Here is a 14,416-nt window from a genome sequence, read left to right on the forward strand (position 1 = left end):
GGGAACTTATACTCCTGCCTCTCTCCCCCAATGAAAGCTGGTGTCTCAGACCCTGCCCACTTCAACATCACCCCAGTCTTTGTTTCCTGTTTCACTCACTTACTCACGCACTCACTCACTCTCTCATATGCTTCCTTTTTAACCCACAATGTTTTTTCTGTCTCCAAGGAAATGTGTTAAACATATTTTGTGGTGTAAACATGTAATAGCCTTCTGAGCAGATAACGGAACTACAGAGACCACATAAACCAACACACACAGCAAATAACAGAAAGCAGCAATGGACAAGCATATGTTTCTAGTGAGAATTAAAAGCAAATATTAAAGGGTAAAATATGGTGAGTATGCAACGAAATACTTTTGGTTTGCCCGAGAAAGGAATAATGCCTAGTACTTGCTGCGTGCTTGCAAGTTTGTGGTCAGCCAGGCCCAAAATAAACAGACTGTGCCAGCCTTCCTATCTTAACTGAACTGAATACAGTATGAAACAGCTACAACTAAAACATGGCGTTAAAGAAATGTCTCGATCAGATTAAGCAGATTTAGAAAAACCACACCAGAAGTGATGCCATCTGATTTACTAACAGACTCAGCCACGACTGTGATCGAATTCCAGCACACTGAGTAGGATATACAATGATGAACAAAGAAATCGGACATAGTGCTATACCTGTGAAACCCAAGCTTCAGCTGGATCTAAAGGCTCTGCAAGAGATGAAAAACAAAGGTTAGCTGATACCCGGGTCAAAGTACAATCAAAAGGAAATAAAAGCTGCCCTCATTCAACTGTCACAGTATAGGCGATTATGTGCACAAATCAATTTCTATTGAGGATTCTGAACAATTATCTTTGAAGTCTTATCTTATTTTGTGCCTCTGGACATTTTCTCTTATCCTTTGAGAACCTCAAAGAAAGTAAAACAGAATACTGCAGTGCTCCTTGTAGCTGTCCTAAAAATGTGTTTGCAACATGATGAAGGTGAATAAATGAAGTGGAACATACAAACATAGAGGACTGATATATACACTGGAGTAAAACCCTGTGATAGACTCTCAAACACAAAAACCTTTAATTTTCTTAAATCCAGTTACAGTATTTAGTGCTCCAGCATGACCTTGGAAGCGCTTAAGTGAACCTAAAGTTGTGGCCAGAGAGGGTTTTCCTCTCTGAGCCCTTAGAGACCTGGATAATGAAGCACCCACAGGGGGAAATTCCAAAGACTCAAACAACCTCCTGCGCCCCCTTACAACCTCATTCTTTTCATTTCTGTTCCTCCCCTCGCCTCCAAGCTTGATCAGCTTTCACCGTGTACATTCCCACCCTATTACTGTGTATGTCTTTACTAATTTAATTTAGTAACACTCAGTAAGAAGAGAAGAGCTTGTACTGTAGAGTGGCAAAATAGCAAAGAAAAAGCAAAGAATGCACTGCAGCAGAGGCAGATTAGAGGAACGATGAATGAAGTCCGCATGACTCATACCTCATGACTTGTGGCTGCCGTCTCGTTTGTTTGAATGTGTGTTGGCAACCTTTTCCCCAGGCCAGTAAGTCCTAAACCTTGCAGTGACAAACAGAGAAATAAACTTGAGCTACAGGTTTATATAAAACAGCTTAATCTCTAAATTGCAGAAAACATCCCAGATTCAATCAAGACTCTTATCTTTAAATCCCGACTCACACCACTAAGATTTCTTTTTAAACCAAAGATAATAAAAGGAAAATAAGGGGATACTGGAGAGAATGGAGACTGTGAGTCATAGTAACACACAGCAGGAGTCTGGAAACCACTGCAGAAGTTTCTGTTCTTTTACAAATCTTGGCTAACTGTCAGATTACTGCAATGCTCAGACTGCTGCGGCCTCGAATTAATTTTACTTCCCTCCTTCTTTCTCTTTAGTTTCCTTTCTTTACAGCGTAAACCGTATGCTCGTAGATGTATACAAAATCCAAAATCTACATTTGCATAGATGCATTTGCATATTTATTATCATGCATATTGTATCTGTGGTCGTGTCACACATACACAAAACAGTGCTGACATGCATGTGAGTATGATACACTCTAAGTGACTCACATTTCTGCATCCTCCCTTCCTCTTTTTTGTCATTCTTTCACTGACTCATCCAAGATGCTCAAAGATACCAAAGAAGGGACCTTGTTTAAATTTGTACATACAGTACTGTGTAAAAGTTGTGAGCCATCCCTGACTTCTTTATGTTTTGCTTCCCAGGAGCCAGACTTTTATTTTAATTTTTTTATTTTTTTAAGTGGTCTTGAGCAATAGTTCTCCAGGCTTTCTTAAGGTCTTTCAATTTTTCTTTGGAGATTAGCAGCTGTTATACTTTTAGTCCATTCCTTGCAGCTGACTATTTTTAGAGCATTTTTGTATGTTAAGCCACTCAACACGGACCTATGAATCATTCAAGTATGAAAAAGGTACCTAACTGAAGATATAAACTTAATAGAGAGTACATTTTATGTCTTCAGGCACTTTTTCTCTAGCAGCCTGTAGACTTGTAGTCAAGACTGCCTAAACCAAGACCAAGACAAAGACAGACCGAGTCAAGACCAAGACAAAGTCGAGACGAGCAAAGACCGAGACAAAAAGGTCTTTAAACTGCAGCCAGATGCTGCTTCGTTTACTGGTGTCAGGCATATTTATGTGTTTTTGGGATGCACTCGCACAGCCCTCCTCACCACTGTCTACTGTCTCACTCACTTACTGAGAGGACAGACGCAGCTCCACTTGACTGTCACATCTCTCACCCTCTCTGTTTTTCACATAATGATATTATCCTATATCCTTGCATGTGATTGGCCACAGTATGGAGGGATTGGAGCATAGCTGAGTCACTGTGTGAGAGCTGAGCAGCGAAAGGAAATTAAGTGAGGAGCCGGCTCTCGCTCAATGGGAGTCGACTCTTCTGATTCACTACAAAGCACTCTCTAAGCACGGCTCTTAGAGCTGATGCTTTTGCGCATGACACATTATCGAATGTTACGTTGTGTGTCATGGATACTGTTGACTCCAAGTCTCCCGATCACTATGTCGATCTGAGACAGCAAGACCGAGAAAGCGAGACCAAGACAAGACCAAGATCAAAGTCTGTCGAGACCAAGACAAGATCAAGTGAAGACCAAGACCGGTCTCAAGACATCCTACTCTAGCAGCTTGTCACAAAATATGTTCTCATTTATTTACTTGATTCTATGAAAAATGTCAAAGATAACACATTTTGAAAGGCATAAAATGCTATCTTTGGATCAGTGAGGTAATTCCCAAAGAGCTATTAGCTGAAAATGTGGCATATCTTAACACTGTGTGCAGTGTGTCCTTAGTGTTTCCTGTGACGTAAAAACTATCTACAGCAGATAATCAGTGCCTGAAAGTCATGTCCTCTCCACAGAGCTTGGACCTCGACATTACTGAAGCAGTGTGGGATCATGGCGAGAGAGAATGGAACAAAAGCAAGCAAGCATCCAAAGAAGACTACTTAAAGAAATGATAAGAAAGCTGCCTCAGAGATTCCAGGCTGCGTTAAAGAATAGAGGTGGTCACACTGGATATTGTCAGTAGAATTGTACAAACACATTTATCTTCTAGGTTAAACGTGGACCATTGGCAGACAAGAAAGCTCACACAGCAGAGGTTATTGAATTGTGTCGCCTAAGAGACATTTTCTCTGTGAGATGTCATTTTCATTTCTGGCACAAAGACATTTCACAGGAAGACCTAAAATGAGCCTGAGCTACGAGTTTGAGCTGATGCACTGGAGAGTCACCTACATGCCCCTGTGCACGAGAGATAGATTAGCTTAGGTTCATTGCAGAGTTCAGCAATATAACTGATTTAAAAAATATCTGTTTAAGTGGTAATTTCACGAATTTATCCATTGTGTTTCAAAATGTATTTGAGGAAATGTGCGAGTTTATTCTCTACCAAAGTCCATGCCCTATTTCTCAGTTTTAAAGTGATTCACACTATAATTTTTCAGTTTAATATCTTTTACTATGCACCTCCTGTAAATTAAGATTCACAATGTAGACGTTTTCACAATACCAACAAATAAAGGACTCGCTTTATATATGGGAATGGATTCACTTTACTGAATCTACCTCTGCGCTCCAACCACAAGGGGGCACAAGTCTCAAAGCAAACAAACCTACTGGAGCAGAAGAAGGGTGGTCCTCTGCCTTTAGCGAGTTTATGTCCATTGAGTTTATATACCTCTTACCAAGCGCGTAAATGTGTATTTCATCACTGTATGTGGGTGTTTTTTGTTTGAACAGGCATTCAAGGGTGAAGCAGGAAAAGAGTTTTATAGCACATACTTTTGATTGCTTTCAAGGCTTGGCAAGCTCCTCTAAACACAGCAAAGTCCAACTTTGAAGACCAAAGAAGAAAAAAAATAACAGCAACGCCACTTCTTACTGTAATGAATATTTTTGCATGCCTGCTTTTTATGCCATTTCTAAGTATATGCATTTTAATCTTTTATCATATACCTGTCAAATGATAGCTACACAACGGGGGAAATAATTGGATCACTTGCTGAATTTTTAACTTTTCTCATTTCTAAAGAAATGATCCGTTTGTCATTTTTATTGTAGTTTAATTTTAATGAGGAGAGACAGAATATCAACAATTAAAAACAAAACAAAACACAATATACAGGGTGGGCCATTTATATGGATACACCGTGATAAAATGGGGATGGTTGGTGATATTAAAGTCCTGTTTGTGGCACATTAGTATATGTGAGGGGGCAAACTCCTCAAGATGGGTGGTGACCATGGTGGCCATTTAGAAGTCGGCCATCTTGGATACAGCTTTTGTTTTTTCAATAGGAAGAGGGCCATGTGACACATCAAACTTATTGGTAATGAAAAACAATGGTGTGCTTGGTTTCGACATAACCACTTAAAAAATGTGTTCAATGTGCTGCCCATTGTGTTGGATTGTCAATGCAACCCTCTTCTCCCACTCTTCACACACTGATAGCAACACCGCAGGAGAAATGCCAGCACAGGCATCCAGTATCCGTAGTTTCAGGTGCTGCACATCTCGTATCTTCACACCATAGAGAATTGCCTTCAGATGACCCCAAAGATAAAAGTCTAAGGGGGTCAGATCGGGAGACCTTGGGGGCCATTCAACTGGCCCGGCTCTGAAGGACTCGGGGGTCCGTGAGCAGTTTTGACTGTTGTTGTTATTATTATTATTATTATTATTACTATCGTTATTATTTGGTGATGTGTGTGTCTTTCTGCACAATGCTGTGTTAGTCTGTGTTCCACTCATTATATGTATAGGCAGGGTGTGTACATGTGTGGCTGGAGGATGGAGAACAGCCACATGCAGGCCTGATGGGTGTGGCCCTGCAGGAGGACTGGCCACACCTGAAGTTCCTGCCACACACCTGTTGGTGGTCAGGGCTCGTCGGGGGAGCTACTTAGGAGAGTGTTGGAGCTCCCACCGGCGTGGGATCATTGAGTTGTCATCCCAAGTCAGTGTGTGTCAGTGTATGACAGTGCTGTTTGTGTATGCCCGCCGGGGTTAGTGTTGACGGCTGTTTCTGTGGTTTTCCTGCAGGAGGAAGAGTGGACCAGAAAGGCAGCACGCACGGGGTGTGCGGAAACACAACAGCGGGGAGCACGAGCACAGACGTCGGAGGGAAGCGCACACACGGGATTCAAAGGAGCAACGGGGATTTATTGTGTTTACAGCTTTCACTGTAAATAAAGAGCACTGTTTGCATCGCAGAGTCTGTGTTTTGGGTCCTCATTCCCCACGGTCTGGCTGGCAGACCGTGGGGACCAGACCTGGCACCAGACCACTTTCCAGGAAACTGTTCATCTAGGAATGCTCGGACCTGGCACCCATAATGTGGTGGTGCACCATCTTGCTGGAAAAACTCAGGGAACGTGCCAGCTTCAGTGCATGAAGAGGGAAACACATCATCATGTAGCAATTTCAAATATCCAGTCGCCTTGAGGTTTCCATTGATGAAGAATGGACCCACTATCGTTGTGCCCAATATACCACACCAAACCATCACTTTTGTTGTTCCAACAGTCTTGGAGGGATCCATCCAATGTGGGTTAGTGTCAGACCAATAGCGGTGGTTTTGTTTGTTAACTTCACCATTCACATAAAAGTTTGCCTCATCACTGAACAAAATCTTCTGCGTGAACTGAGGGTCCTGTTCCAATTTTTGTTTTGCCTATTCTGCAAATTCTGTGCGCCGATCTGGGTCATCCTCGTTGAGATGCTGCAGGAGCTGTGGGAAAAAATGACAACCAATAAAATTCTAAAAGACAACATGTATTAGTACAATGATCAAAAAATGAAGGAATAGTCAAGTCCAGTGTCCCACTTGCAAAAGGATAAAACACACAGTCCAAGGCCAGAGCCAGCTATGCCACAACTCAGTTACACTTTACATGTCGACCACCCTGTAAGTAGAAGGCCGGTAATCACTCTGGCCCCAGCAACACAACTATAGACCCAAGTCTATAAATCTGAGTCTTTATATCTCTGTGAAGGCAGTCCTTTTGTTTTTTCTTGCTGACGTCTAAGTTCTTGATAAATGAGTTCTGTCTCTGCGCCTTCTGGGCCAACTTCTGGAGAGATTCCTGTAGAAAGCCAAAACCCGACCCGGGTGGAGCAGATCTACAAGTCTGTGGCAATTTATTTACAGATTTGAAACTTACTGGTTGATTGTCTCCACATGACTATCAGATTCTGAATTGCAAAGGTCGTTAATGTTTGTTAATGAACATCTAAGTGATTCAGAGAAGGCTTGCGAGAAAGTTCTGTGGTGAGATGAAACCAAAATCGAGCTCTTTGGCGTCAACTTGGCCCGTCGTGTTTGGAGGAAGAGAAATGCTGCGTAGGATCCAATAAACATCGATCTTACAGTCAATCATGAAGGTGGAAACATTATGGTTTGGGGCTGTGTTTCTGCTAAGGGTACAGGATGAGATCACTGCACTGTGGGGCCGATTGAGGGGTCCATCTACCATAAAATCTTGGATAAGAACCTTCCTTCAGGAGTTCTGAAGATGGGCCGTGGAGGGGTCTTCCAGCTCAAACAATCAAACATTATTACCCCAAGTGTATGTATATTGTATAATAATGAGCATATTGGTCTGTAAAAAGAATGAGTCACTGATAACTGCTCATGTAACTATAAGTTAACTTGTTGTGCATCCCACCCTGTCCAAAATGAACTTCTCAGTGAGAGTCAGTGGTTGTGAAATAGCTTTGTTTCTTATCGCTGCTAATTGCGTTCTCATATACCCCACCAGCTCGTCTTCTCAGCACCTCTCCTCACTGGCTTGTAGCATGTATGTGGATCTTTCTCAGCACATTCCTGTCCTGATGTGTCATCTAGCAGCTTCACACAAACCATAACATCACCAGCCTCAGAGGAGCATTGGGGGATTAACTTCTGAAATGAACCTTTTCACTTTTCTCACACAGAAAAAAAAAGGAATTATCAGGAGAGATGAGACAACTAGCTCTAATCATGTGTTAAAAAATAAAATTAGCACAAAGTGCAGCTCTGTTCATGAGCTAGTGCTCGTCGGAGAGGCTGAGTTAGTGAAACAGCAAAAAGGCTGTACATATGCTGTGCAAAAAGACTTGTACATATATGGTTGTCTCCAACTTTAGCACAAGTGCTCCATTGTGAAGTACCGCGTCACCGTTTGAGATTAGCCAAGTGAAACACACATTTTTTGATCAGCTTACAAGTCTTTTTTTCAGGTTGTACTTTCCATAAGATGTACCCCCTTGTGTCTGTTCACATTTATTTTGCACATGGCAGTGTACCATGGGATTTCTCTCTTTCCGTGAGCTCATAAATAGGTGGTCTTTTTTCCCTCCCTGACAGACAAAACCTGAAAAACAAAGAACAGACGTTTGCTAAAAATGTTGTTAGAGGGAAGACGTTGGGTTATTCTGGTTAAATTAGGCAACAGCCATTGAAATGCCCTGAAAAGATTGTGAGTCATAAATCTGCCAAGTGATAAATCAATGAAGATTTCCACAACGTGAATTGATGGAGTTGATGGATGTGTGTATATCAGCAGGTGAAGCGCAAACACAGAAGGAATGTTTATCAATGTGTGTGTGTACATAGCATAGATCGGTGGCAATTATTGCTGATAATGAAACACCCAGCCCATTACATAGTTTCTTTGTGCAAGCTGCACATTTGCACAAATCTGGTCCAACAGGTAACAAAACATTTGGTATAAAATGTTAAAAGACATATTTCAAAAAATACAAAGACAAAAAAGTGGTGGAACATATTCAATGTTTTAAATCTGCAGTTGTTTTGCTGGGTTTACACAGTCGATGCCCACCAGCTAGGAGAGGGCATCATACTGTCCAAGCACAGTTTACTTTGCCATATATCACAGCCTGTCAGAGGTGTTATAAAGTAGAAGGGAAGCTCATAAAGTGGTGTACATGTTCCTTATACCCAGTGTTTGCTGTGTGTGTATAAGTATATGTAAAATACAATGAGGATGTAGATCGTATGTGTCCAAGGTGTGACTAAAGCATGTGAAGTAAACTTGGTTGCAAAATAATTTTAATGCAACTGTAACTATGAAGCATGGAAAATGCAACTTCACAAAGGTTGTTTTCCAGGTTTCCAGAGCTTCTGCTTTCAGAATCTCTGGAAACCTTTTTTTATATATAAAAAAGGCATTCTGATATTACGTAATTCTTGTGCTTTTAATGTGCTGTAAAAGTGTAACATGATGCAATTTTCTCCCCTGACATTCCCTCATCTCTCCCCCTCTTGCTCTTTCTCCCCCCTTATCCTTCACTCCCCTACTGAGGACACCAGCCAATCGCACCTCAGCAGGGTTCCTCCCCTACTCTAATAAATAGTACACAGGACCAGGGTGGGTCTGTCTGCCTGACTCTCCTCTCAGCAGTCTCTCCTCTCACAAAACCTCAGTGCTACAGACTTCCTCCTACACCATGTCTGTCAGAGCTGTGAAGACCACCGCCTACTCCACTGTGTCCTCACCCAGAAGCCCAACGCAGGGCTTCAGCAGCCGCTCCTTCTCTGGCTATGGAGGTCATGGTGTGGGGAGTGCCAGGCAGAGCTACGGTGTCCGCAGCTCATATGGAGGAGTGGGCAGCAGTGGTGCAGCTGTGGGTGTTGGGGGCTGTAAGACGGTCGGTGGGTTTGCCGCTGGGGGATCCGGACAAAGATTAGGTGGTGTAGAGTTTGGATATTCAGGCTTTGGTGGAGGTGTAGCAGGTGGCATGGCCAATGAATTTGTGGCCCCCATCACAGCAGTGACAGTGAACAAGAGCCTGTTGGCTCCCTTGAACCTGGAGATCGACCCCACCATCCAGGCAATCCGTACTGAAGAGAAGGAGCAGATCAAGACCCTGAACAACCGCTTTGCTTCCTTCATCGACAAGGTCAGTCGAGGTTGTAATGAAATGTGAAATCTTGTGTTTGAAATTCATGCTGCAGAAAAGCACATATAAACTGCAAAACACCAACAGCAAACGATCCACACTTCTATAAGTGACAGGAGTGCTGGGGTGAAACTGAATGTGACGGCAGTAGCAGAACAGCACAGACAAACTGCAGAGATACGCTACAAGCCAAAATGAGTGAAAGATGAAAGAAGTTTCATTTCACAGAAGAGATCATCCTTAAGACATTCCCTGTCAAAACTTCATAACAATCTATACAGTCTGCTGGGAATATTGCCTGGTTTGCTTAATGGCTTTCCTGCTTCCAGTGTTTTCACTCTCAGGCGAGATCATAGAGCTCAGATAAAAGGATCAACCTGGATACAGAGTACAGGAGTGGGATGAAGAGCAGATGAATTTTGCTCAAAGGAGTGCATTCCCCATACGAGCAATATTCTGCAAAACGAGTGGTTGTGAAAGTAGAGAGCGAAGTGTCAGGTGTCTACCGAACAGAATCTCATTTACCGAATTATTTTCAACGTTTATGACCTGAATTTTCACCACCAGAGACCACATTCTTTCGTTATCTGTCGCTGAAACCCATAAACAGACTAAGGTTCACAAAGCTTTCAGGAGAGCAGGGTGGGACAGAAGTTGATATAAAAATCAATCACGCTGAGGGTAATTCTCCTGCTTGTAAAACACAGCTCACTCGTCCACTCCTATGCGCACTGGTGTGATATGGCACACCCACAAACAGCAGTCTGCCTCTCCTGTGTTTGCTGAGTGGTAGCACAGACCCCACCCAAGGTCATGACGCTTAATGAAAGAGCTGTAAAAGGGGCAAGCTGTGTGGCAAGTGAGAAACAGTGCCACTTCGTGTTGAAACGCAACACAGTGGGTTAAACTTGAGATTGGAGTATTTGCTGTGACAGATAGAAGCAGCTGGAGGCCAGAGAAGTCTGGTTACTCATTTTTTCCTTTCAGTTAATCTCTGTATGTTTTGGATTCAAACAAAACTCTTCAGTCACACCCACCCTATCCACCACATATCCCAGTGACCAACCACTCCATTATTTATTGTTTTCTATGGAAAGGTTTTGATATTTGTGTAACTCCCCCATTGTTTTTTTTCATCCACCAAGTCAGAGCTTCAGTCATCACATACACCCACACTTTTCTGCCCATTACATGTTTCCTTCCTTTTTCTTACTAAGCATTCATCCACCTTTCAATCTTCAGGTACGCTTCCTCGAACAGCAAAACAAAATGCTTGAGACCAAATGGAAACTTCTGCATGAGCAGACCATATCTCACTCAAACGTCGATGCTATGTTCGAGGCCTACATTACCAACCTGCGCAAGCAGCTGGACAACTTGGGTCACGAAAAAGTCAAACTGGAGTCGGACCTGCATAACGTAACGGGCCTGGTGGAGGACTTTAAAACCAAGTGGGTGGAGTTGAGATTTTTCACTTTAATCTTGCACTCAAGCATAAGGCATGCTTTATTTGTCCGAGATTTGGGAAAGTCTTAAACTGCCAACGATACTCTGTTTCCAGTTTTCCTAGACTTGTGCAGTTTGGCTTTTAGAAAGCCTGCAGAGCTATTTTTAACTTCCTGTCAGGAACCCAAAGTTTCAACAAGATAGAGCGGATAAGAAGATAAAAATAATCATTTGCAGTGTGGTGGAGCAAAAATAACAATAACCCTGAATATTCACAGTTAATATTCACTGTCAGCACCACATGTATTCACGGAGGTTTTCTTACTAGAATAGCTTATGATTTAAACAGCTGCTCCTTTATTCAGAAGGGGTTGCCACAGCACACAGATCTGCATGTTTGCCCTGGCAGACTCTGGGATTTTTCACATATTAGGCAAAGATGGTAACTTATGGAACCATTTCCATATTAACTTATGGAGCTATCAGTTCTGACAAAGCACCTTTCCCACCATGATGATTGCACACTGCCGGTTTTTCTTTATATACAGACTAAAAAATTCTCCTTTTCTGCAGGTATGAGGACGAGATCAACAAGCGCAATGAGTGTGAGAACAACTTCGTCTTATTAAAGAAGGTCTGTGCAGACTTTCTAGTAAATGCTTGATCTTGAAACTACAATTAGCCTTCATGAGGAAAAATAATGCCCTCTTTTTAAACTTTGACTGTAATGAACAATGAATGTTCTCAGTGCTGTCTTTTTTCCAATAAAGGATACAGATGCAGCATATATGATGAAAGTGGACCTCGAGGCCAAACTGGATGGACTTTCAGATGAGATTGAATTCTTGAAGCAGCTCTACGATGCAGTAATCACCTCATTTCATTTTTCACTTCCAGCCTAATAAAAAGTGTTTCTACAGGAGGCATCAGTTGTATGTTTTCCCTCTTTTTTGTCCTTCATAGGAAATTAATGAGTTGCAGAGCCAGATAAAGGACACATCTGTTGTGGTGGAGATGGACAACAGCCGTAATCTTGACATGGACGCAATTATCGCTGAAGTGCGTGCCCAATATGAAGACATTGCCAAAAGGAGCAGAGAGGAGGCTGAGTCATGGTATCAGACCAAGGTGGGACCACAAAGCTATGGGAAACTAAAGCCCACAATTATGTAATAGATCATCATCTGTGAGGACAGTCCATTAAGCTTATTTAATGTTCATGAACATTTAAAACTGAAGAGCATGAACTTGAAATCTCTGCATGGTACAAGAGTTTTACTTGTGGCAGATGGTGTGGGATGCCTTCTCTTTTCTGACTTTTCTGACCTCTATTGTCTCCTGATATTCTATCTTAGGCGATTTCCTTTACTTTTATTGCAACATACTGAAAAGTTTCATATACAAAGAAGTCAAAGAGCAGAAAGCCAATATGGATCTGGAGATTGCAAACTGCATGTTGGAGTGCTGCAACATGATTTCCTGATCCCCATGTCAAATTAATTGTGCAAAAAACCTGCCAGCAGTATCACTTTGTGTTTTAAAGTTTCACTATGATCTGTCTCTTTTCATGCCAGTACGCAGAGATGGAGCAGTCGGCGGGTAGATATGGAGAAGACCTCAAGTCAACCAGGGCTGAGATTGCTGACATGAACCGCAGGATGGCGAGGCTCCAGTCTGAAATCGACATGGTTAAAGCTCAGGTGAGGGACAGAGATTTTCTTCTGTTCATTTGAATGATTTGAGGTTTTGACATTAAGGTAATAATTCAAACTGCATTGCCGGGCTTATGAAGGCCATTGAATTCAATGCCTCGCTCTGCTTGGCTTCTCCCACTTTTAGCGAAGCAGTTTGGAAGCTCAGATCACAGAGGTTGAGGAACGCGGCGAACTGGCGGTGAAAGATGCCAAACTCCGCATCAGAGAGTTGGAAGAAGCTCTTCAGAGAGCCAAACAGGATATGGCACTCCAAGTCCGCCAATACCAGGAACTTATGAATGTTAAGCTGGCTCTGGACATTGAGATTGCTACATACAGGAAACTGTTGGAAGGAGAGGAGAACAGGTCATCTAAGAGCACCTATGCTCTCCTACATCTTACATAGCAATATACTCATGCTTTTACTTGTTCTTGTCTTTTATTTATTATTTCTTTCTTCCCAAAGGTTGGCAGCTGGAATTCAGACCACTGTGTCCAAGCAGACTTGTGAGTTCATACTTATGTGCAACTATTTCTAGTTCTGCTTTGTTAATTGTTGCTATATAGAGCATTTTACTGGTCAGACAAGCCCACAACCTTGCCATGACTGAAGCCATCTTATCTAGATATCATATCTGAGGATACAGTTTATATTGTTAGAATCTCATAATATCAACTCTGATATATTAGCATGTGTCAATGTTAATCACTCACTTCTTCCTCTGAATTTGTAGGTGTGAACTACAATGCCTACGGTCTGGAGAGTTCCTACATCCCTTCCTACATCAGCAGTTCCTTTGATAAAGTCAAAGCAAGCAGTGGGTCTACGTCAGCAGTCGAGGGAACGGCAGTGAAGAGCACCACAGTCACCAAGACGGAGACAGTGGTGATGAAGACCGAGGAGAAAAAAGAGAAGGAAGAGAAGAAGGAGGAGGAGAAGGAGCAGGTGGAGGAGGAGAAGCCAGCAGCGGCAGCCGAGGAACCAGAGGCTGTGGAGAAGAAGGAGCCGGAGCACGTGGAGGCTGAAGCTGCAGCCGAAGAGTGATTTTCCATCCTGTTTTGAGAAATTCATGATTTGTTGTTGAAGATTAAGAAAAAGCACATTCTTTTTCTTTATCCAATTTTCACCCAAAAAATGTGTGAAGAAGTGTAAACACACCTTTCCTTCAGATATTTTTAACACAGCGGTGCTTATCAAGCTTAAATATCCAAAAACTCTCTAAATTCTCTACTGTCACCTGAAGCAGTGCCAGACTTTAACTCTTTCCCCCTTAAACCTCCCCATACCCTATGATAAGTGTTGACAATCACAATATATATTAAAGGTAAAGATGTGGTTTGACGACCGTTTGAATAGTTTGAGTTTGTTCTATAAGCAGCCCTGAAATAAAGGGAAACCTCCAGGTTAAGAAAATAGCTTCAAGGCTACTCAAACTAGGCTTTCGAGGGCTAAAGAGTTAAACCTTTCACTGCACCACACTTTTTTAGCCAAAAGGCGGCAGTATTGTTTGTGTTTTCACCCTGTGTACTTCAACCAACAGGAGGCACTGCCATCACACCAACCTGTAATTCACAACTTTTAAAAGAAGGCCATTATATGCTGAGCAGGGAGTGACAAACCTTTTGTAGTTAAACTCTAAATTGTGATGAAGAGCAGCCACACGAGTTCTCGTGACTTCTACTTTCCTGTTTGCACAATAATAAACGTTCAAACAGAAATCTACATGATGTGCTTGTGTTGCGTTTGTGCTGAAATTCACTGACACTGTTAATTTTTCTGTAGTTTGTTAACTTGATAAGAAAGTGAAATCAAATAGAAAC

At 42.2% G+C, this 14,416-nt stretch overlaps 1 protein-coding gene across 1 annotated transcript; it reads left to right on the forward strand.

Moving 5' to 3' along the window:
• The first annotated feature begins 8,929 nt into the window (after positions 1 to 8,929).
• On the forward strand, positions 8,930 to 14,318 carry LOC309707196 (keratin, type II cytoskeletal 8-like). Its single transcript, XM_082534370.1, has 9 exons — positions 8,930 to 9,455; positions 10,698 to 10,906; positions 11,475 to 11,535; positions 11,672 to 11,767; positions 11,865 to 12,029; positions 12,476 to 12,601; positions 12,741 to 12,961; positions 13,062 to 13,102; positions 13,330 to 14,318. The coding sequence occupies exons 1-9, from the start codon at positions 9,003 to 9,005 to the stop codon at positions 13,638 to 13,640; spliced, it is 1,683 nt and encodes a 560-aa protein (XP_082390496.1). The 5' UTR covers positions 8,930 to 9,002; the 3' UTR covers positions 13,641 to 14,318.
• The last annotated feature ends 98 nt before the right edge of the window (positions 14,319 to 14,416 follow it).

This window comes from Aulonocara stuartgranti (genome assembly GCF_965226115.1).
Source record: "Aulonocara stuartgranti genome assembly, chromosome: 5".
Lineage (NCBI taxonomy): Eukaryota > Metazoa > Chordata > Actinopteri > Cichliformes > Cichlidae > Aulonocara > Aulonocara stuartgranti.

Bases quoted from the DNA above. Each gene is read 5' to 3' on its own strand.
- LOC309707196 (XM_082534370.1), top strand. From the start codon at position 9,003: ATGTCTGTCAGAGCTGTGAAGACCACCGCCTACTCCACTGTGTCCTCA. The intron at 10,907-11,474 runs GTGGGTGGAGTT...CCTTTTCTGCAG, and splicing joins GTGGAGGACTTTAAAACCAA to GTATGAGGACGAGATCAACA. The intron at 11,768-11,864 runs GTAATCACCTCA...TGTCCTTCATAG, and splicing joins TGAAGCAGCTCTACGATGCA to GAAATTAATGAGTTGCAGAG.